Consider the following 23985-nt stretch of genomic DNA (forward strand, 5'->3'; position numbering starts at 1 on the left):
TGTTTTTCAAACTACACACACACTCCACACATTTTGATGTCTGTTCTGGCTTTTTTTATGATCTTGGCTTGTGTCTCTGGAAGAGGTCAGAGCCTCCCCAGGGAGGCCAGCCTCACAGTTTGAAGAATGTCACTTTCTATATCTTCTTGTCTTGTGTTCTGCTTGACTTTAGAACCAGGAATATGCTAACAGATGTTCTTAATCAAAACTGTCTCCCTGATTACCACAGGGGTCATTCTTATTATAAACTGGATTTTTTTCATATTTATAGTGAACACTTGAGGGGTGGGATATATTCTTGCAAACAGGCAGGATATTATTCATCTATGGCAAAAAAAAAAAAAAAGGAGAGAGGATAAGGGGAAAAATCTTCAAATACTGAGAGAAGAAAAATCTAAAACAATAAATAATATGTGAAACTTCATTGTTCACCCAGAATTTTCCTATTAAAAGTAAGTTGAAAATATCTGCGGTCTCCAGAAATATTTCTGCCATTATGGTATAATATTACTTTTTAACAGCATATCTTTTTTAAAGCCAAAATGCAAACCTTCCATATCTCTCTGTAACTAAGTTCTCCTACACACATAAGCACCACAGTTGACTTTGTCAGGATTACATATCATCCACCTGGCACTGCTTGTCATAAAGTGTGCTTTTCTTTTACCTCTTGAAATAGATTTACCTAATGAAAGTACACTGGTGAGAAGTGCTGTGATAATTATCTGGTTTTCATGAACTTTTTTAGTGTGTTTTTTTGTGAGCAGAGGAAGGGAAAAACAAATATTTCTTTAAAAACTTACCTGCAATAGCAAGCCACAAGAAACCTGCAGCAGTTACATTTCAAATAAGAAAATATCCAGGTAAGATGTTGGCTGGATATTGTATAATATAAACTCATAATACCAGTATTAATCTAGATGCAAAAGGCTTTATTAAGTGTGGTTTCTGCCTCCTGAAGAGGTAGTCAGGTATTCCAAATTTAGAATCATCTCTTTATTTAATTTTCAACTTCCTCTCTCTACAGTCATTACAGAGATATGACTGACTCCAGAGAGTAACTCAACTCATCCTCAGGGAAGTGTTTAAAATGCCGGGGGTGCTTTTATTTTGTGCCTCTCTCACTGCCTTGACAGAGACCAAATGGAGAGCCCTGCCTCTGATGTCCACAATTTCTGCCAGACCCTGCCCAGTCATATCCTTCATGAATTTGAATGATAAGGCTACTCCTCCTCTCCATTTTAGACTTTTCATTTAGCTTCTGCAAGGCTGTTTCATTTCCAGTGGAGTGAAAAGATCAAGAGAATGTAGCATCTAATGCCTAAAGCCAATAGAGGATTTTTCCCTTCACAATGCTCAGCAGTGGGAAATGTTGCTCCTCAGCATGGGTTGGGTGACATTATGAGATAATAAAAGTACACTTTTTCCACCACAGAAGCCAAAGTTCCCAACCTGCTGCTTTTGCTTGCAGGAGCCCTGCCTGCACCAGCTACAGGTTCCCAGCAATGATGCAGCAGAAAAAAAGAAAGCACAGAATCATTATCAACAGCACTTCATGCTTTCTTCTTGCCTCCCTCTTATTTGCGAAGCCACCCTTCGCAAATGACAGCAACAACAACAACAACAGCAACAACAAGAACAACAACAAAGGGAGTTACATGGAAAAAGAGAGTGAAAAATTTGCAGCAGGTGGTACTCAGCAACCTGTGCCAGCCCAAACCATCTGCCACATCACTGGGAGGAAGGAAGGAAGGGAGCTGAGTAACAGCTCAGAGACAGACCAAAGAAAATGCAGGGGCTCTGGCTTAAATGCCGGAGAGCAGAGATGGATTCTTTTCCTCTTCAAGTCTCTACACTGCTCTGGTTGAGCATCAAACCCCTCTCTCACAACTCCTTTGGCCCATTCTAGTAATGATTCAGGAGCAGTTCAAAGTGGGATTAGTATAAATGAGAATTAGCCCATGAGCTTGCAGTGGATTATTATAATAATCAGTCCCTTGATCAATGATCAGTCAGTGTCTCATGCCTTGTAATTACAGGAAAGAATTCTTGCTTCTGTTGTAAAACAGCAATATTCCTTTTCTTCTGTGAATTTGTACTGGGGATGAAATGCATATCACTGATGGTGGGAGAAGTATGAAGATAAAAAGATTCAGTCCAAACTCTTCAAGACTAATGACTTTCTGAGCCTTATCTGACTGCCTTCCAGAGCAACATTAAAAACTCCCCATTGTACAAAATCAGTAGCCTTTTCTTAACTCTGGGAATGTACGAGGATAAAGCTCAGACAGGCACTGAAATTAATCTGTACCTAAGAAGACAACTGGCAACTCCCTGTTTAAGATGATTTATTTACCTGGAAAGGAAAACAGAAGAAGAAGAGTATTCAAGACAGGTGGTCTTTCTGGAAGACACAGGTATGATATCCATTTCTGTGACAAACAGCAGCATTACTTTTAGCTGCTGATTCTTAGGGGTTTTCCAGGTTTACTCACCTGGGCAGAGTGATTGACAGCACCTCAAGACCTTGTCTATGGGCAAGAAGATTGTCCAAGCTTAGAGAGTCAACTGAATGGATGATCAGCAACTTAAGAAACACAATTAGGCATGCACTGATTAAGAAATTCAAGCATAGATTTGCATTCATGGTTTTCACAAAATTTGGCTGAAAACTTTCTAAAATTATTTTCCCCTCCTGATTTCCCCTATACTTGTGTTCTTCAGCAGAAACCTGCTTGCTACAGAAATGGATCTTCAGTCCCAGAAAGGAGATGATGCTGCATTATACCTCAGTTCAGGATTCTTTCTAAAAACTAATGTATTCTCATGAAAGAGATGGATTCCTTCCCACTGGTTAATACATCGGTTATCTCTGAATACAGAAGAGACTTTATGCACAACTAATGTTCTGAATGTAAAGAGAAATTAATTAAAAATAAAGATAGCAGTTTCTTAATATGGATTACTCAATCAGGGTAATTCATGATGATATTGCTCTCATCTTTATCCAAATGAGTCTGAGCTCTGAACTGGTATGTTAAGCTTTCACCCTGTCTGAAAATAATGGATTTGTGACGTTATTTTTTTATTGACTTTAAATCATTGTTAGACACGATCTATTTTCTCCATCAGTGAAACCATGTTGTTTCCCGCAAGTGGGCTTATAGATTCAGGTTCCCCTTCTCTTTTCAGCTGTGATGCTGCTTCCCGTGCTATCTGGCACTGCTCTCAGTCACAGACTATGCAGGACTAAGCCTTGTGAAAAACAGGTGTCAGTATTCCTTTGCATCCTGAGCACTGATGGGTGACAATTTCACTGCCCCTTCCCTAACTACAGAGCACTTTATATGCACTCACTATTCTGTATTCACCTCACCTGCAGCATGATTTATGCAAAAAGATTGAGCCACACCAGCCTGATGGGAAAAAAATTACGTAAAGGGAAATAAATAAGGCAGAGAAAAAGACAGATTTGAGCAACTTCCAACAAAATAACTCAGGACTACAATATATAACATCACTGAGTGACCATTCTTTCTTACTGAGGAAATAGTAAATAACCTGCACAGGCACTCAGACTCTCCATCCAGATACAGCTTCTTTTCACTAAGATTCCCAATGTTCCCACTCTAATTGCCCTCCTGCTTCCACATGATAATATATTTGCCAGTTTTCTGCAACTGTGCTTTTGTTAACTTTATTAATCCTGCTCTTCCCAAGATGGTTTGTCATGTGCAATAATGAAACGATGCCGTCCATCACCTACCTGGGAGATGATATCTACTTTTGATTCACCCCTAAATATGGATGAAATCACCGTATCAATTCTCCACAACGCCAGTAAAAATTCCTCAGTGCTACACTCCCTAACTCAGAGAACTGCCTTTTTCTTTCATATTCATGCTAATGGTCTCTCTCTGAGGGATAAACACCTTAGCAATTTTCTTCTAAATGCAGGCACTGAAGCAATCTTCATTGTTAACTACCTCTAAAACCCCCATATGCATTTGGTTTATCATGCACCACATAATACTTTCTCCCCCATTCTCATTGATATGCAAAAAAGAGCCAGTTTTCACCTTTTATCACAAATGCATCATAACTGGTTAAAGGGAAAAAATTAATACCTTGGTAATTACATTTTAGTGAACAGCAGAGATTAAAAGAAAAAAAAAAGACAACAACCCACTAGTGAAGAGGCAATGCCTGCAGCTGCAAGCAAGGGCTTTGCAGGGATTCAGACATGCTCTTGTCAACTTCTTTGGTCATCACAGGCTTGCCACCATCCCCAGAGAGGCCTTGTGCAGCCTTGCAGGAGAAAACCAGGAGGCTTGTGGAGTCAGACACCTCATTGCTCTGATAAATGACTGCAAATTATATCCTGGCTTGCATATATGCTCTCCCACGATGACTTCCCTAACAAGTGTGCTGACCTTAAAAATTCCACCATACAGGTTTTTTCTCTTCCCTCCCCTGTGCCCTGCTCATCAGCAGAGATATAATTTAATCTGAGAACCTGAAAAGGGGGGGAAAGGAAAAAAGCAAGCAATCTGCAGAGTGGCTATTTTAGATTTTTGCAACATTTAATCAATAGTGTACTCATTTCTGCAACTGAAATTTAGCTCAGTGTTTATCTGAGGGGTGTGTTCCCTGGGGACTACATAAATCACCACCAAAGTGAATGCAAAATACCTGTGATACAATCCTGCATGGAGTTTGTATTGCTTACAAATTGAACTTGTGATATGAAAGGACTGAGTTGCCATGTCCCTGTGACTTCCCAACACGTGTTTTCATATCCATGTGCAAAAACATTTCTGAATAATTTTTATTGCATTAGGAAAAAAACAAAAAAAAACCCAAACAACAACAACAACAACAACAAAAAAACCAAACAAACAAAAACCAAACAAACAAAAAACAAAAACAAAAACAAAAAACCCCAAACCAAAACACATAAGGACAAAACCAGAGCTCTAAAAAAATAAGTCATGGGGTATCTTGGTTGGACCAGCAGATCCAACAGAGAAAGTGGAGGATTCAGGTAGACCTTGGAGCACTTTCCAGGACTGGCTACAAAAGCACTGGAGAGGGACTTGGGAACAGGGCATGGAGTGACAGGAGGAGGAGGAATGGCTTTAAATTGATGGAAGGCAGGGTTGGATGGGATATTGGGAAGAAATTCATCCCTGTGAGGGGGGTAAGGCTTTGTCACAGTGTCCAGGTTTGGAGCAAATTTGGGGAAGAATCCCCCAAAGGAGCTCCGCTGGGAAAAGCAGATCCAATCGGCCCCTCCCCACAACTGGGTCTGGGACGGAAAAAATACCTCCTTGGAGAAAGGTGGAAAAAAAATGTTTATTAAACAATAAAACCAAAACAATATCAAACAATGAGACCCCTTGCCACTCTAAAAGAGACGACAAACTGAGAAAAACCCGTCCTCGGGTTGTAGCTCAGCTCACTCAGTCTCTGATCAGTCCCTCAGTGCTGGAATTGTCGCAGGCCCGGCCCGGCCCGGTGGGCCACAGCTGCAGCTGCCGGGGCTCTCCTGGGTGCTCAGGCCAGAGCAGTTTCAAGAGGTCCAAAGAAAAGGGAGAAAAACAGTCCAGGGAACTTTGCCTCAGCTAGCTAACACTAACTAAAAAACAACAGAAGAGCTCTGTCCCTGTCTAGCCATCCGCAGACAACACAGTCAGGAGCAGGAATGTGGAGGAGTGAGTGCAGTGTCCGAAAACAAACTGCGCGCTTCTTCTCTCCCCCCCTTCACTCTCTGGAACACTCTTAAAGGTACAAAACTTACTATTCAACATAAACAGAATGAGATGATTGGGGATAAAAGCATCATATAGTCAACTCAGGACACACAGGTTGCCCAGAGAAGCTGTGACTGCCCCATCCATGGAAGTGTCTAAGGCCAGGTTGGACGGGGCTTGGAGCAACCTGGGATAATGGAAGGTGTCCCTGTCCACAGCAGGGCTTTTACAGTCACTTCTAATTGAAAGCCTTCCATGATTTTATGATCCTGAGAGACACTGAGTAGCTTCTGAGATATGCCAATACTTTCCTCCAAAGGGCCAAAGCTCATCTGCACGTCCAAAAGTTGGAGGAGTCTATCTCTTTTAGCTTTGCCCAAGGTGTAAGTCAGGTACCACCCTGATTTCTGACATAATCACTGCAACCACTGCTCCACTGCTAAGCTTTTGAGTTTTTCTCTTATTAAAAGATAAGATTCTTCCCTGGCATGGTTTGTCTCACATCATCCCACGGCTCTGATAATAACATGGAACACTCATGAACAAAATTTATTCTCCTCATCCAACAGGCACAAATTAAAAAACAGGCACAAAAATCTATGCAAGCTGTGCAAGCTTTCATCTATGGAAGTGAGAAATATATATATCCAAAAATATAGCTTGCTAGGAAAATAAAAACAAGAAAATATTTCCTATTTTCACTAATTATTTTATTGAGTTTCTACTTTGCTTCTCATCCCCACTTTGAAGAATCTGGATTTATGGAATAACATTTCTCAAATTATAAAGGTAACATGCAATGGAGGTCAAAACTTGCTGAAGTTTACTTTTCTGGTTTTTGTTTCTTTGTTTATTAGGAGTTATTGTTTGCTCGGTGGGAGGGAATTTCACCTCCAGGTCTGGGAACAAAACTCTTGAAACTCCAACTTAAAAGATATTACTTGGCTTTAGGTTTTCCCATTTCCCTTCCTGCTAGCAGGCAATAAAAATTACATTTTTAGAAAACTTTTTCCAGCTTTTTTCTTCTTATGTGGTTTAGCAAGTGAAATGCTTGGATGATTCTGATAGCACTATATAATTTTTTCCTTTTATTTTCTTTGTCTGGAGACACTGCCATTTAAAGCTTCAGAATTACATAAAAGACACTTAATTTTGAAAATCTCATTTTTTGGGGACAACCTACTTCTCCTATGAAGCATTAAAGCCCTGCTCTGCAAAAAGAACCATTTCTTGGTCATTTGTTCAGGGGAAATGGGCACCATGTGGTGCTGTAATATGTGCTTGTTTTCTCAGCATTGAAGCCAATTTTTTTAGTCCTGGAAATATCATTATGATGTGAGCTTTGTGAAAAGTGATAGAGGTAGAATTCAGTTTTCTGCTCGCTGGCGTCCCTGGTTTGTGTAGAGCTGCTTGGTAACAAGCAGATTTTGATAGAAAACCTCTGTAAACTAGAATTCCTAGTGAGATTATCTAGGACAGTCACACATATATATAAAGAAATCAGGACACACTTAGAATAGGTGCAGTGTCTACTGGAACTTCAAAGTACTTCAGTATCATTCACTAGTGTAAAGAAAAAGTGCAGAATATTTTCCACTGATGGGAGAAAAGAAAAAAATTACATTATCATAATCTTGTGGAAGACCTGGATGAAGTTTTCTCATATGGAATGTGTTTATATAGGTGTTTTCCATACAATGTACACTTGAACAAAACCAACCAACCAACCAAAAATGCCAAATTCAATAAAATAATAAAAAAAAAGAAACCACCCCAACAACAATAAAACCAGAAACCCACAAGAAAATGCTACAAAAAAGGTTTGGAGAGAAGAACAATAGATTTTCCAATTATTTTTTCGAAAATTGTAATAATATATTTTCTTCTATGTCCTTATTTTATTAAAAAGAGAAAAAATCTTTCAGCAGCATCACTCTGTATTTATCTGGTTTTTAAAGTTGCAAGTTAGAGAAAGATGAAGAACAGTGAGAGGGAAAGCATTTCAAGTGAAAAAAAAAAAAATTGTTGAACAAGAAGAGAAAACACTGGAAAGTTTTCCACCACCTGCAGTATGGAACCACTAACACTGACTTTGCTGAAGAGGAATGGTAGCAATGGGCAGGCAATCGGGGTTGTCAGACTCAATAAATGCTGATGCTTGCCCTAAGTGCTTGTTCCCTGCAACATTTTATTGCACCTGTTTGACAGGAAGATAAATGCAGGCCTAGAAATACAAACTGATCCACCCTTTATTGCATCATGATTCACTCATGGACAGGGATGAAAAAGGAAGTTGGGAATCTTGGCTGCCAGTTCCCTGCTCTTCCTTTGGTTATATACTCATTTTTATCAGCATATGCCTAGATCTTTTCCTACTGAAGTCAAGGAATATTTTGCCAGTGATCTGAAGGAAACTGGTGTCAGGTCCACAATTTCATCTGTGATTTACTGCAACTGTTTTTTCCACTCTGTATCTGTGCCAAATAAGTGTTTCTCCACAATCTGTCCATTGGCAAATAAAACTACTAGGTCAAGGGAGACATTTTAGCTCTTCCCAGAAAGTACAGAACAACTTGTCTCAAGACCCCAGGAAAATTTCTGTGTTATGATTTTATACTTTCTAAGTATGTTTTCAACAGCCTGTGGAACAACATACAAAGGAAATAAAACTAATGTTCTTCTCACTTAATACACTGTGTTAATAGTTGCTACTTGCTTCAATATCCCTGTGCTTTAAAAATAAAATGGATTTCATTTATGCACTAGAGTACCTAGCAGAAAGTGCCATAAAATTATTTTCCCCTTATAAGAACATGCTGTAGAGGCCCATTAAGACATAATTACTGCCAAAAAGGCATTTTACATTTCCTTGAGATAAGCTGCACTAGTGTACTTTGAGATTTCACTTCCATTGATTCAGGATTAGAGCAGCATGTTTAGATAATAAGCAGAGGGGTCTCAGATAACAGCCTGAGTGAATCATCAGGCTATAGTGTTTAGTCTGAGAAAGCGTGTTTATCTGAAGGGCTCTAGGGACTAATATGGTTCCTCTTCAAAGCTTGAAGCAGGGGGCAAGAATCACAGTCCTGCAGGTTGGCAGGATAAACATGTCCTGTGATTTGCTGGCAATTTGAGAGATGGATTTCGGTACAGAGCGCACTGCTGTTGTCAAGTTGAAAAGTGTCTGCCTGGAAATGAATTCATGTGCACACAACTCCAGACAAAGGAAAATCTCCCTGAAATGGCATGCCATCACATTTTAGGGCCCATTTTTCAAGTCTCTGACTCACACCTGGGAAATATACTGGTGCACTAAGTTTATCATAAAAAGCTCACATTTTAGCAAACAAAAATTGGTGCAATAATCTCGGAATGTATTGTCTCACTGACAGGTACAGAAACCCATTTTTCCACATACTTGCCTGCTTTGTATCTGAAAACAATTTCTGCCTCTTTTACATGTCAGATCAGATTGTTTTCCCGTGAAGGAAACTCTGCTGCTCTTTTAGCGTTCGGCGTGAGGTCTGCACGGAGAGATTGGGTAATGTGTCATACAGGGGAAAGCTGTGGCAGGAATAAAAGCTCCTGTGTCAGTCAACAGTCTATAAATACAGCAGGAGAGATAACTGCTGTGTGTGCTCCATGAGGAGCATACTTCTGGGCTCCAGAAGTAGCAACATATTTTTAAGCTAGAAGAGAAGGTGAGAAAGCGCAAATGAGCGAACAGAAGGTTTCTATAACTCCGTGTGGAGGCTTTTTGTGTGTGGTTTGAGCAGTTGGGGGTTGTCACTCTCTGAGAATAATTGTGAGGGGAGTTGAATGCAGAATAGAGTGCCTGAGGGCTGAATGTCCTTTTGTTTGCACCTGCGAGTTTGCTGGAAACCAAAGGGTTTGCGTCAATTTGGATTAAATGCATGTAAAAGCACATGATTTTTATGGCACGTTGGTTAAGAAAAGGGAAATCCCAGAATCACCTCCAGCAATGCCAGTTCCAAACTCAGTGGACATGGGTGAATTTCAAGGGAAAGTCACTCAAAAAATGTCCCATATGGATGAACAAGGAAGTTCAAGCTATCTTTATGGATACTAATTTGCATTTTCAGATTTCCATGAAGTTTGTCCTATATACTCCACATGCCATATTGTAGCTAGCCTTGGTAGTTAAAAGCTAAAAAAATAAACTTCCTCAGTTTTATAAATATGACCTCAATCTCACATTTAATGTGTTTGGCTTTATTTGCTTCTCTTTTTTTTTTTTTTTTTGTGTTATTTTTGTTTTAATTGAAGTGTAGGTGCAAAATGAAAAATTTTGGGATGAGAATAATACTTCTAGTTAAAGACCCAAAGGCATCATTCATAAATAACCAAAGGATTTACTGGCAGCTTCTTCTAGATTCAGATGAGCCACTGAAAAAGAATACCAGCATCTTTTTTTTTTCTTCATTTCCTTGCAGTATACCATATTTTCAAGCTTTTTTTGGTAGGATTAGCTCATGTTAGGTCTGTTTATGACAATCCAGCTACCAGGACCTCCATCAATGCCTTCTTCTGATCTGAAACTCTCTAAGGCAAACATGTTCTGTCTGAAGCTAAATGGGGTGAGCAAACGCAGGCTGCCCAGCTGGCAGGTGTAGAGGGTGGTGAAAAGAAGGTGTAGTGAGTTCAGTGTCACATAACTACTTGCACCAGCCCTTACATTCTTTAAGAAAATGCCTCTTGTTGTGCTTTCAGTGGAAAAACAGCGTTGGAAGAGCACCAAAGGACAAATGATGGTGTATAAAATATGTATCCAGAGTCCAGTGAACATCAGTTTATTTTCTGAGATGAGCAATTGGTCTATGATACAGTGTTTATGTACATGCACATGAGAAAAATCAGTAACTAGATGGGCAAGTTAATCAATGTTTCTTGTTTTCCCATTGTTTGAATGTTGGGTTGTTTATTTCTTTTAACTTCAGAAAATTGAGAATAAATGTATTTTTGAAGCACACTTTATGGTTTGCAGGCATCAAACTGGATCTACCAGTTAAAGTATAGAAGATTTTTTTTGCAATGCAGGTATGAAATCACACGTGGGTTTTTAAGTCTAGATTTGACTATTAAAAACTGTGTTAATTATTAGTAGCTCATTTGGTCAGTGTTGAAATTCTTAATTAGTTCATAGGTACAGAAGGGAAAGGAGAAACATATTTGTTGAAACATGTCCTCCAGCGCAACAACAAAATACATTAAATTCAGTTGGTTTCACTATTGATTTTTTGTACTTCCTAAATAAGGATGAATCACAATTTTGGCTCCTTGATCTCCTGAAGTGATTAAAGTCATTATTCAAAGTTGATGATGAAGTATTTATGACTGTGAGGACACCCAGACAAATGAGTTTTCCATTTTCCACTTCCTGATTTAGAAGCTGTAACACCATCTCCAATCTGACATAAAACCGAGGGAAATAAAAACAACTAGGCACCACCAAGGTACACATCGGCAGCACAAATGGGTGCTTTGAATCTTTACCCTGAGTCACCAAAGTCAGAGCAGAATTTGCTCTCACTGAGCTTCAGTGAGAGCATCATTAAGAGCTCTGTGAAGAAAGAGCCTATTTCAGCTGCTGACTTCAATGGGAGTTGGATTAGGTCTTGATTTATTCTGGAGCTGTGTAGTGAAGATAGAGAGGCAGCAAATCCAAGGACATCTACAGAGACAAGCAGCTAAATCCAGGACACTTAGAACGGACAGCTCCTGAAAAATCGTGGGAGGGAAAGTGGGAAGAACTTCCTAGTTATCCTGGGAATGTGTTTCAGTGATGACAATCAGGGGAATTTAAAACAGAGATTTGCTCATATCAAATCAACCTGGTTGATTCATTTCAACATTTTAGCAGAAGTACAATGGCTATGCCCAGGCTGTAAAATGGCCTGGGATGATAAATCTGCTGAGTGTGGTGCTTCTGCACACGCCTCTGCTTGCTGCAAAGAGGAAAGGATGAGGAAAAAGGGGACGTTTAGATTGGAAATGAGGAAAAAATTCTTTCCTGAAAGGATTATTAAGCCCTGGCCCAGGAAGTTTGGGCAGTGGTGGCGTCAACATTCCTTGAGGGATTTGAAGAGCACATGTCTGTGGCACCTGGAGACGTGGTTCAGTGCTGGCCTTGGAAGTGCTGGGTTAATGGTTGGACTCGATCTTAAAGATATTTCCAACTTTTAAAATTCTGTCATTCTATGAAATATCTGCACCATATTTCATTACTTGGTCACTATATACCATGGACATCGAATACTGTGGAATTTTTGCTTCCTAATAGAGATATAACTTAGAGACAAAACAGCTTTTTTGTACTATTGTTTTCACCACCTTTCATTGACTGAGTTATTCTGATTTCTTTTCTTACCTTACAACTGTTTATTCTGACAAAATTCATAACCTTGGTAATCATATCCTCCTCCCATAAATTAAGGATGAAGTATAGTTCTAACCTTTTCATAAGATCAAAAATTTTTTAAATCATTAAAAAATTGTATATATGTGGAAATGACTGACAATAGCTGAACTTTCTTTGAATTTCTGGAAGCAGACTGCATTCCCCACCATTTGGAGTGCCTAGCTTAGGTGCATTCAGACCTCCCGGAAGTTGAGAACAAGGTTATCAGGTTTTTTCTTCCCAAATACTTCCTTGTTTATTTAAGTGTTATATTAGAGATAATATTTAAGATATTATATCTAATATCTAAATAAGATATTTAGATATAATGGGGGGAGAAGACAAAATGTAACAAAATACTTAGTCTACAAGTAGACCAGAAAATTCCTGAAATACACATAGAAGGGGAGGAATGAGAAAAATGTAAGACAAACAACACAGTATTTAATAATTTCATTATTGTGATAGATGTTCCTTCATACAAGAGGAAAAGAAACAAACATCTTTTTATCTATTGTTCATTTCAGCCTGTCTGTCTCCTCTGATGAGATGTGGAAGTTATACTGTTCTATGCTGCAGCACTTTAATCTTCCCCTTTGTTAATTCCTCTGTATAATTCTGCCACTGCTTCCCTTATGCTTGACTAGGGAACTTTAAGCACTGTGATCCACATCTCTGAGGTTAAAATCTTTGAGTTTATCTCTGATTGAGTGACTCTCATTGGAAAATTACTCACCTGTCCAGCAGTGTCTAGAATGTCCAAATAGGCTGGTTCATCATCAATTCGGACTTGAGTTTTATAGGCATCCTCTGAAAAACACAGTGCAGTTTGCTTAAGCATGTGATTTGCTCAGAGAATGGAAAATGAAGCAGCTTTGCTAGTTTGTAGTAGGCTTTTCATAAGTTCTCCAATCCGACCTAACATTATTTTGTTTCAAAACTTCCTTTTTGAAATCCTTTTGTCACTACAAAGTATTAGCAAAAGAGGGTCTCTTCCATCACACTGCCTCAAAATACAAAAATTAAATTTTCCTTTCTTTAAAAGGGAAACATTTCCCTTTCTTTAAGCGCACTCCCCAGATGTCACTTAGGCCACAAAGATTCAGAGCTGTTGTGCTGGTGCTGTGTAACAGAATGATTTTTTATCTACCACAATGACACGTTCAAAGAGATTGTCTAGCTAATAGTTTCATTTTAAAGATATTATAAATTATTAGGATAGATTCCCGGTGGCTGAACAGGATCCTGGCTCAGAGCCACTATTTAAACTTCTGTATATCTTTAGAAAGGCTGAGCATAAACTTTTTAAAAATGAATTCTGTAATCTGTCTTTGCACTCATCAGAGATGCAGGCAGAAGAGGAGAAACTCATTTGTGGACTCTTTTCTTAGTTCATAATTTTGTCAACTAAATTTAGAGCAACAAGAACAAAGAAAGGGTGAACTACTATTTGCACAAGCTATTTTCCTCACATTATAATTTCATTCCCCTCTCAACATTTGTATTTTCTTCGTTAGATTAAAAGGCGCTTAGGTACTGGCCCGTGTTTATACTTGAAATAGTCTTGGAAATTATCTGTGCTCTTTAATTGCACAATCATGCAGAGCAGCCTGAGTGGCTTTTGTGACTGACACTGGATGTGCACTGAAGCATGAAGACAAGACAGGTGCATTTGTTGAACCTGAGGAATGTCATTAACCAAGTGAGCAGGCTGGGCCTGTCCTAAGAGCCTGCCCTAACAGACGCCCTCCAGCTCTACTGAAATAATACTGAGATTATAATATGGGATAATATGGCAGGTAGTTGGAATACTTGGGACCTTCCAGTTTGTGCCATAATATATATGTTGCATTGTACAACGTTTTATAAAAGTGTGGGAAAATCTGCTTTCTGTCAGCAGAGGGAAAAAATGAAAGCATTTGGATACAAGTCTGTATATCCTTAACTCAGGTCCCTCCTGTCCAGCTGGAGGATTGCTGTCTTTTATGACACAATCACACACAGTATTTCCCCCTTAATTTTATGCCTCAATTCAGCAAATAGGCACATGACTTTCTCTAAACAAATACTTAGTCCCATTGATATCAAGATGGCCCAGAGGCTCAATTAATTGTATGATATATTGCCTTGCTGAGAAAACCAGAGCACTTCAACCACCATATGTTTTGGTTAATACATCTTTTTGTAGGGATTGCTGAACAAGAAACTGTGTGGCAAAGTGGGGCTATATAAAAGGCATTGGACTATTTGCAATTTTAGTAATTTGTTATTACATGACAATGTAATCTACCTGCAGTAGATTGTCCTTTTCTTCTTTCTTTTTTGTTTACGAAAAATTAAAAACAAAATGGCAAAATATTTAAAAATCAAGCATGGTATTTCCTTAATATAAATTCTATTGATACTATCAAGCATTATTAATATACTTCCATGCAGGTGGGTGTCCACTTGCTTTACATTATTGCACACATAATTAACATATGACTTCCACAAATTTAGCTCCTATTCTTGGCTCTGCATTTGGATTCTCTAAACCCAGCAGTCCTACTTCCCTTTTCACTTAGACCAACATGAATCTTTATATAGGAGATTTAAAACAGTTAATGTTGAAAAAATTATTCCTACTTAAATTTTACTTGGTAAAAATGAAACTAAATCCTGTCTTGGTTTTTCTTTCTTTCTTTCTTTCTTTTTTTTTTTTCCCTAGGAAAAGATTTACAAGTTAAAAGTTAAAAGTTTACATGTTATAAATAAAGGACCAACTTGCCTCTGAATATAAGTCACTGCTTTTAGATATCTAACCTGCTGAGCTGCTCCAGGAGTACCCTGATATATTGTCACTGTCATCAGTAAAGTTTCAGCTGTTAAAAGCTGGATCCAGACTATCTTTATAATATTTTTACTTTGTAGACATAACACTGATTGTATAAAGGTATTTTGTCATTTTCATTTATTTTTGCTTTCCCTAACTGCTGACCTTAAAACATTTCACAAAAGAATGTTAGCATCACTGTCCCATTTTCCTTCTTGATGTATGCTGATGTCTTCTGTTGGTGGTAGAGAAACATGTTTTGGTATGCTTTGACCAGGTACATGAATCTAAACAGTTTTCTAGGCAAATGCTTTTCTCATGTAAGATTTTATTTTGCCCCAAGAAATGTAGAGATGAAACAGGAAGGGATATGAGTTTCCTTTGTAATATTCTCTCTGCCTACGTGCAAAAAGCACAGATAGAACAGACAGTAAAGAGAAAAGCCTAAAAATGTCCTCCGTTGGGATGTGATAAGCAGGGGAATTTTCAACCTGCATGTAGATGGAAAATAGGTGGGAGCTTTAACCCTTAATTTTCTTCAGGCACACACTTAAGAGGGAGTCCTTAAGTGCACACCTGCCAAAGAAATCATTGCCTTGAGCCAACACACCCTCACACCAGAGAGCAAATCATAGCACCACTTATGAGCTTCACCTTCTTAATGACCTCCTTAATGCTCAAACACATTCAGTCTTATGAGGGGCACTGCCTTTCCATTTTCCTGTGGATTCACTGATATCCTGGGCATATTATGCCTTGCAAGGCAGCACGCAGAAGCCAGATGCATAAATTGGTACCTCTGTTTCCCATACCACGTCATAAAGACCAAGAAGAAGAGTTATACCACTTAGTTCTGCTCTACAATTAATACTTTTAAACTGGGATTTTGTCTTAGAAAGTAATGTAAAAAGAGCTTTAATTCTATCTTCTGTCCATTACATGGGTAAACATCTTTATTTTATTTAAAACTATAATGCAGAGCCATTAACCTGGAAAGAAAACTCTTCCTAGAAGTCAAGAGATGGAAAAATCTGTATCTTGGACCTATATTTTTTGGTTCATTGGTGGCTGTGAGGTTAAGCAGAAATCCTGGTATTTTTATATGTTTCCCAAAGGATTTCAGAAGGGACTACTGTGTGGTCCAAGCAGCATGGCACAATTTATGGTAAATGTAAGGGAAGTTCTGAAACCTTGATGTAAAGAGCAGGAACAAGCTGCTCACATGTGGACAGAGGACAGAAATGAAAATGCTCCTCTGAAACTGCACCTAAATGTAAATGAAACAAAGTGGGAAAATCTTCATCAGGAACACCAACAAATTCACACTCCAATATCCCTGCTTTAAAAATTATCTGCATTACAAATGGTGTCTGCTGTATTTACAGCGGAGAATGCTAAACTTTCTTTCACCTAATTAATTTATAATATGAATGTAATTTTCCCTATAAAACTAATTTGGGGGCTGCTAAACCACATGTATTAATGCTTGACACCCTACAGCTCTAAGGAGTGGTATTTAATAAAAGGCCAAAATCCAGCTGCTATTTCAGTGAAGCATTAAAAGAACATACAGAATAGGCATGAATGATGATCAGACATCAGGCAATAAATCAGACCATAACTATATTGTTCAGATTAAGCTCAGGATTATTTTTTTTTCTCTGAGATTAATCATAAAGTCTCAGCTTTTGGTTTGGGTAAAATTCTGCAGAAGAGTGGGTCATTGCATGAAAAAATCTGTGGATGGAATTTACTGACATTGCTAATTGTATTTGAAACACTGACTGTAAGAATGAGCACTTTTTAGAGTACCAAAAAGAAAAGAAAACAAAACTCCCACATCCTTGTAATCTGAACAATGCATGGATACATGAATTGTACTGTGAAATTTTTTTTTTCCTACATATAATGTTTTTTTTAGAATCTTATTTCCTACAAAGATTAAAAATAAAAATTAAAATGGATATAAAAATATTCTCAGAGGATTATATCACATGGCTTAAATGAAAACTGACTGTTTATTTTATTGCAAGGTGGAACAAAAAAAAAGATTCAACTGTTTTCTAAATGGTACCTATTTCTTTTTAATTTTAAATTATTTCCTCCTTTTTCAAAATCTAAGTGCTTTGGGTTTTTTTTTTTTTAAATTCTCTTCTCATTTTTAATTGTTCTTTGCAGTGTTAGAAAATTAAAGAAAAAAAATTGCTTAAGTTTATGTTTTCTGGCTTTGTGGGGGTTTTTTTGGCATGTGTGTTAGAAATTAATGCATGATCATTTTTTTGGATTTCTTTTTTTATAGGACATAATTCTGGAGACAGAAATACAGTAATTAATGCATAGTGTTATGACCAGTTATCTTGGACAATCTGAACTCATAAAAAATATATACATATATATGTATGTTTTCAGTTTTGAGCAGGTAACAGCTTCATGATAAATAGATTTGAATGGTGTACAAATTAAAGGGGAGTTGTATTGGACTTTTTGTCTGCATTCCAGACATGTTCCAGTCCCTGAAATTTAGGTCAGATGCTTCTTTCTTCCATTTGTTAATTCTGTTTCTATGCCTTCTAAATAAAGCCTCTCTTCTCTTTCTTGTACAATACCAATTGCAGTCAAAAATTATCAGATTCACATATATAGGTGAGCCAAAAGACATTTTACTTGACTGAGGAGGTGTCAAGCCAGCAGAAGGGATCCAAGCTCAGTCAGCCACACCTGGAATTCTGCCTCTTGTTCTCCCTGTGTGCCAAAGCAATGACAGGAGACACAGCTCTTGGCGTGCTTAGATTATCTGCCACAAATGCATTTTAATTTAGCAATGCTCCTGAATGCAGGGTGGTCATGAGTCTTTGCCTGCATGAGTGTTGTTTCTATTTACAGCAAGGAATTTTTAAATGAAAAGACTGGATGAACAGAGACATAAACCACTGTACCAAATACTACACATAAACTCCTCCCCTTTGAGATAAGAATACGCATGTCGTAGGAATTTCCCATCAAAATACATTGCTATTAAAACCTCCCGCAGCAAATAATTATTTTCCTGGGCTATGAGTGTTTTACAATTTGGGTGAGGGTTGCTATCAGCACTCTGCAGACAAGGACACCAAGTCACAGACGTTGCCTTCCTATAAGCTCTGCACACATGATAAGCAATGGGTGGCTTAGAGGAGCAGGACTGACAGATTTGATTGCCTTGTATTTTGTAAATACTCACATGGATAGCAGTATCCTTTAATATAATCCAAATAGGGATATTAGTACTGGGCTATTAACTAGGTTATTTAAATATTCCAGTTCCAGCTCTGTTACATCATTATGTGTGGTGTCCTGTGCAGGACCAAGAGTGGGACTTAAACCAGCTTGATCCTTGTAGGTCCCTCCCACCTCAGTTTATTCTGTAATTCTATTTTCTGCAATCAATTTTTATATCTGCAATCGCACGTTTCTTCCCAGCGATGATGATTTTTTTGTTTCTCAGCATTGAGCTGTATTTGCCATTTGTCATTTGTTCAGCTTTGTCATGTCTTTGTCAGATCCTTCAGGTTTCAATCAGTTTCATGTTAACAGCACACGTTGCCTGTTACCAGCCCACAAAAGTGATGGTAACAGACAATATTATTCCAGGCTGAAGAATCGTGATGATGGTTTGCAGAAGGGAGAAAAAAAAATACCTTTTCCTTTCTAAATCCACAGCCAGAAACACTTCCTTCAGTAACCACATGTTCTGAACACCTCAGCTTCTTCTATTAAAGAGATGTTTGTAAGTAATGCAGCATTTAATGTAGATATTACTTCTCTGCTAGCCCATAAAAAAACCTATAGTGTAGGACCTGAGAAAATTAAAATAATCTGAGAAAAAATAAAGCATTATTCATGTTAAGTGCTTATCATAAAAGGAATTCATTAATTTATTCATTGTACATTCAGTTTCATGATAATAAATACCAAAATCTCTATATCCCTGTTTTCATTTTAGCATTCAAATTGCCATAAACATATTTACAGATAAGATACTGAACCAAAGCTTTGGCCATGTACAGAAAATCCTCTGTAATGTTTTCAAATGGCCTTGCTGAATTCAAATGCATATCACTGCTGTAGATTCCATCTCTCCCTAGTTTCAATTGGAAAAACAGTATTTCCTTTACTTAGCCTTTGTTCAGTGTCATAACACGCTTTTAACTAATTTCTGTGTTCTGTTTTAGAGGCTTCTGTTCCTTCAATGGTACATAAATATTATCCCTGAGTTCTAAATGGCACAGATTCCCCAGAGGAGATGTGGCTGCCCCATCCCTGAGAGTGTTCAAGGGCAGGTTGGACAGGGTTTGGAGAAACCTGGTCCAGTGGAAGGCACCCTTATACCTTCCCATATTCATACCCGTGGCAGTACAATTTGAAGGAATGATATTTGGAGTACATTCCAATGAAAATTTTTCTGTGATTATGCAGTTTATAAGATAATTCATAATTTCAAAGAGTGAAGACACAAATAAAACCAATTAAAAACAAACAAAAAATATAATTATTCTATTATCAATGTTTGAAAACAAAAGAGCAGAACATCTTGTAGTTGATTTTGTCCTCCTAATATAGGAACTACTAATAACTTCAATGGAAAGCAGAAGCACAACTAGATTACATCCAGATCCTCAAACAAACCTCTTCATTTAATCCTAATCCATGAAAAGTGGTGTCTAAATGCTTAGAGGGGCACAGTGCATAGAACCATACAATCACAGAACTGTTTGATTTGGGAGGGACCTAAAGAATCTCACTTTAAGTCCCCTTGCCATGGGAGGGGACACCTTCCACCAGACTAAAGTTGCTCAAAGCCCTGCCCAACCTGCCCTTGAATACTTTCAGGGATGTTCACATCCCTTGAACACTTCTGGCAACCTTATGAACCTCCAGAACCATGGTAGCAGAATAAAAAATTCAATTTAGGTCCAGTAATTCTCATGAAGCCTCACTATTCATTATTAGTTGTTTTTAGCATCCACCTTTATCATACTCTTCTCTGACTCCTTTACCTCAGGCTTTGGCTGCATCTGCTTCCAATAATTCACCTAAAAGCTTCCTCAGCCTAATGGGCATTTCTGTTCAGCTCTCACCTCACCACAGTGCTCCTCTCCTAATGCCATTATGTATCTGTCTTAAAACAGCTGCTCCCAAATTAACTTTCTCCCTCTTGTTGGGCTGCCTAATGTTTCAGAGCTGTGCTCTGCAGGGCAGGACTGATAACACTGAGCTGCTGAAGCAGCCTGATTGATTTTCACTTTTGGCTAAGTACATGCCAGTTTTCTTGGTGACCTGAAATGCACTCAGTGCCTTTTAAATTGGGAAATGGGTTATCCATTGCACAATCCATCTTCTATTTTTTTTTTTTCTTTCTTTTTCAGTTTTACCTATGGATGTGTATAAGAACCTCTTCTTGAATGTCAACTTGCTGTTTCATTACTGTGGTGCCCTTTCATTCTTTGCTGAAAAGCACTGGAAGCAAAAGCAGCTTAATCTCACTTAGCCTATGGTAAGTAAAAAAAAAAAAAATATACAAAAAACAACAGCGTTATGTGTGCTCTAAAATGTTTTGTGTGATCAGAAATCTGATCTGAACTTTGAGACAGTTAAACTTAGTTTCCCTTCTCCCTTTGGGTTCTCATGATCATGAGGTTTATTAACAAACCGGCTGGAAAAGGAGGCAATGTCCTGCTCAGCTTTCAAGAATGACTGTGCTGAACAGTTTTGCATGGCAGAGAATTTCTTCTATATGGAGTAATCAACAAGGATACAAAGCACAATGTACAATAGAAAATTCAAGGTAAGACACCTACTTCCCGACAAAGGAGGTAAAAATATGCACCTTGGTGACCTGCAAGGCAAATCCCTTGCTGCCTTTTCTGGCCTTGCAGCACCTTGCACTCAGTCAGATCTCTGTCATCAGGGCCCAAAGTTTATGAATTACAGCAGGATATGTGAGCATAATAGTACATATGACTATCCAGTCCAGAGAATAATATTAGGGCCATTAGCAGATTGAAAATTAAGCACAAAAAACACCAATGCAAATATCTCCTTCTACAGAAACAGTATTTTTATAATCCTATACTATGTATTATTTTTTTACTGTTTGCAACATTTTATTTTCTAGTTGCAGATGAGACTTTTCCCCTCCAAAATAAAATTATTATTAATTAAAGCAAAATGCTTTTTCAGAAGGTCACAGCGGTTACAAGTTCTGATCAAGGTCAAATTTATTTTACAATTTTTATAACCAAGATAAAGTCTCGAAAGCAACTCTCTGCACCCCTCTTCCTTCATTTCCCCAAGCACATGGATAGAGAAACTTATTCCATTCTTACATAGCAACACATTGTGAAACACAGAATTCTTCTGGGTTTAGTCACCTCTTTTAAATGATAACTTTCTGCTGAGACACAGCATGGATTTAAGTAAAAGATGACACAGCTGATCTGAGTAATTTGGTCCAGTGAAGCAGCTTTCAGTTATGATGCAAATGCTGTTATCAGCAAAGCCACCATTTATGATTTTAACTTGCAAATATGCACATATCTGACCAATTTTGTGTTAATCATTGTGTAGGACAAAGTTTGTTGCCTAGAAAACTTGCTTAGGTCTTCATCAGAACTTGCAGGGTAGTCCTCCAAACAGACTGTTTTAATTGTTGTGTCCCCCACCTGAGTGAATAAAACTATTACAAATTACAATTTCTCTGCAAAAGTTAGCAGTTTTGCAACTTAAGGTTAAAGATAACTCAGGCAAACTATTGCACTGACTGTTAGGAACTGCTTGCAATGTAGATAATGCTACTAAAGTTTAATAAAAGCATATCATTATTTCCTCTGCTTCCAGAAAAATTTCATTTCATTCAAAGGCGTACATGAACAAAGTGAACAAAGTACTCCTGTTTAATCAAAACATGATAATTAACAGGAGTCCAAGTACCCTTATCTCGGGGAACAAGAATAGCAGGTAGCAATTTCCCCACTCTTTCAAGTCTGTGCTTGTGCCACTGAGTGGGAGAATCTGAGGGCTAGGAATTCACTTCTTGTCATTTCAGGGGAAGTAATTAGCAAGTTGGCTACATCTGCATGGTTATTAGCACGGATGGTGCCTTGGATTCAGAAAGGTGTAGATGGCTGCTGGCTTCCATGAAAGAAAGGTTAATGGAAACATTTGTCCTGCGATGAGGAATTTTGAATTGAGCGTGATAAATCATCTGCCTCTAGAAAACCGTGGCGTGGGCGTCTCTTTCAATTTCAGAAATCATTTGCAGGATAATTTTGCTAATCACAATGTACAGGACACAGGTAAGCAAGTTTTCCCTATTCATAGGCCGCAACTCTCGCTTCAGATCCTTCTAAATTCATTACCCTAGTGGTAATTACAGGCAATTAATGGTAATTGCAATCACCAAATGAGGGTTCTGATGCCCACAGCAGAACCGTGGGGCTAAGGCCACAGAGTGAGTTTGGTGTTCACTCCGGCTTCAGCCATGTAATTCTGAGGACATTGGACATCCTCATCTGCCACAAAAAATGACATTCCACCCCACTTTAGCCCCAAGAACCTAGGCTTTCTTTATTGTATTTCATATTTCAAAGAATTCTTCATCTAACTAACACGAGATGCAGAGGCTAGGGTGAGATAATCATGTTCTATCACTTTGCATGCTTACGCTGCTAATCAGAAACTACAATATGTGTGTGACTTCACTGTGGATAGCAGTTCTGGGTAAAAATATAAACTCTCATGTTTTTGATGTCACCATCCAGATGCAGATCTTTCCTGCAGCCAAAATCAGTCAGGATCTAAAGGTTCAGAGCTGAATTCCACAGATCATATGAGGGGCTCCCCCAATGAAAGTGTGCCAGAGAGAATCTGCTACAAGGGAGCAGAGAAGAATCTAAGGAGGAAACATTGCCCCAGTTTACTTTTTTGGGTTAATATTAGGGTATAATTGTAGGTCTGAGAAGGGACCTGAAGATCTCAGCTCTGAGAATATTCTCTTCCGTTAGGAGAACCATTTAATCTCTTTTTCTGCTTCAAACTACTAAATTTTTCAATCAGAGACTTGGTGGATCAAAACAGGGGAAGCAAAGATTTTTTGATGGAGTAAAACCAAAACCACCCATTGCTGAACTGGAGGTCTTCTGCCCTGTACAAAGCTGGCATGAAGAAAAAAATTGACTGTTTTGTGTAGAATTGTATGTTTTGTGTAGAACATACAAAAAAAAAGTTAATAAGGGTTTCTATTCCTGACTGACTCTTTCTACACTCTGAATAGAGAAGATACTATAAAATAATTTTAATAAAAATATTTCATTATTATAATTATTCTTACTATTGCTATTATCATAAAAATATACCACAGAAATGCTTTTGTATTGTCACATTTATAAGAAAAGGCTTTTTTCTTCCTCCCTCAGTTTTAATCTGACTAATCAATGCTTAAGAAGAACAACCACCGAGTCACACTTCTATAAAGTTTTTTGGTTATTTATATATTCTTTTTGTATTTAGCAGATACACAATTAATCTCAGGTTGCCAGAAGAAATAGAAGGGTAATATACCATACTTTGATCCTCCACTGACCCTATTCAGTGAAGAGAAGATGACCAAGGCAGGAATATATTTTACTTCCAGCACAAAGAAAATTAATGGAGTATGGGAAATAATAAATATGAACCATTATCAGCCAAGGGGTATTGTGCTTTTTTTGCATGTGAACATGAGGCAAGCATATATCTCTCCTGACAGCACACAGGGCAAACACTTTTCTGTCCTCTTCCAGCCAGAGTAAGCATTTGTTGAGCAGAGATTTTGGATAAATAGAAGAATATAATCACAGCATCCCTCATAGCTGTCTACCAACTGGATTTAACTCTGCTGACCACCACTCACCACCTGCCAGGTTTTGCTCATAACAGAGTCATTTGTTCATTTTCTTAATTTCTAAAACAATGGAGAAAGGGAG

At 38.1% G+C, this 23985-nt stretch overlaps 1 protein-coding gene across 1 annotated transcript in view; it reads right to left on the reverse strand.

The window, feature by feature from the left end:
* RIT2 (Ras like without CAAX 2) overlaps positions 1 to 23985 on the reverse strand; it is a 177053-nt gene that overhangs the window by 93183 nt on the left and 59885 nt on the right. Inside the window, exon 3 of the mRNA XM_059492365.1 lies at positions 12908 to 12981. Coding sequence (XP_059348348.1) covers positions 12908 to 12981 — 74 coding nt within the window. The remainder of the gene's footprint in view (positions 1 to 12907; positions 12982 to 23985) is intronic.

This window comes from Ammospiza nelsoni, chromosome Z, assembly GCF_027579445.1.
Source record: "Ammospiza nelsoni isolate bAmmNel1 chromosome Z, bAmmNel1.pri, whole genome shotgun sequence".
Classification (NCBI taxonomy): domain Eukaryota; kingdom Metazoa; phylum Chordata; class Aves; order Passeriformes; family Passerellidae; genus Ammospiza; species Ammospiza nelsoni.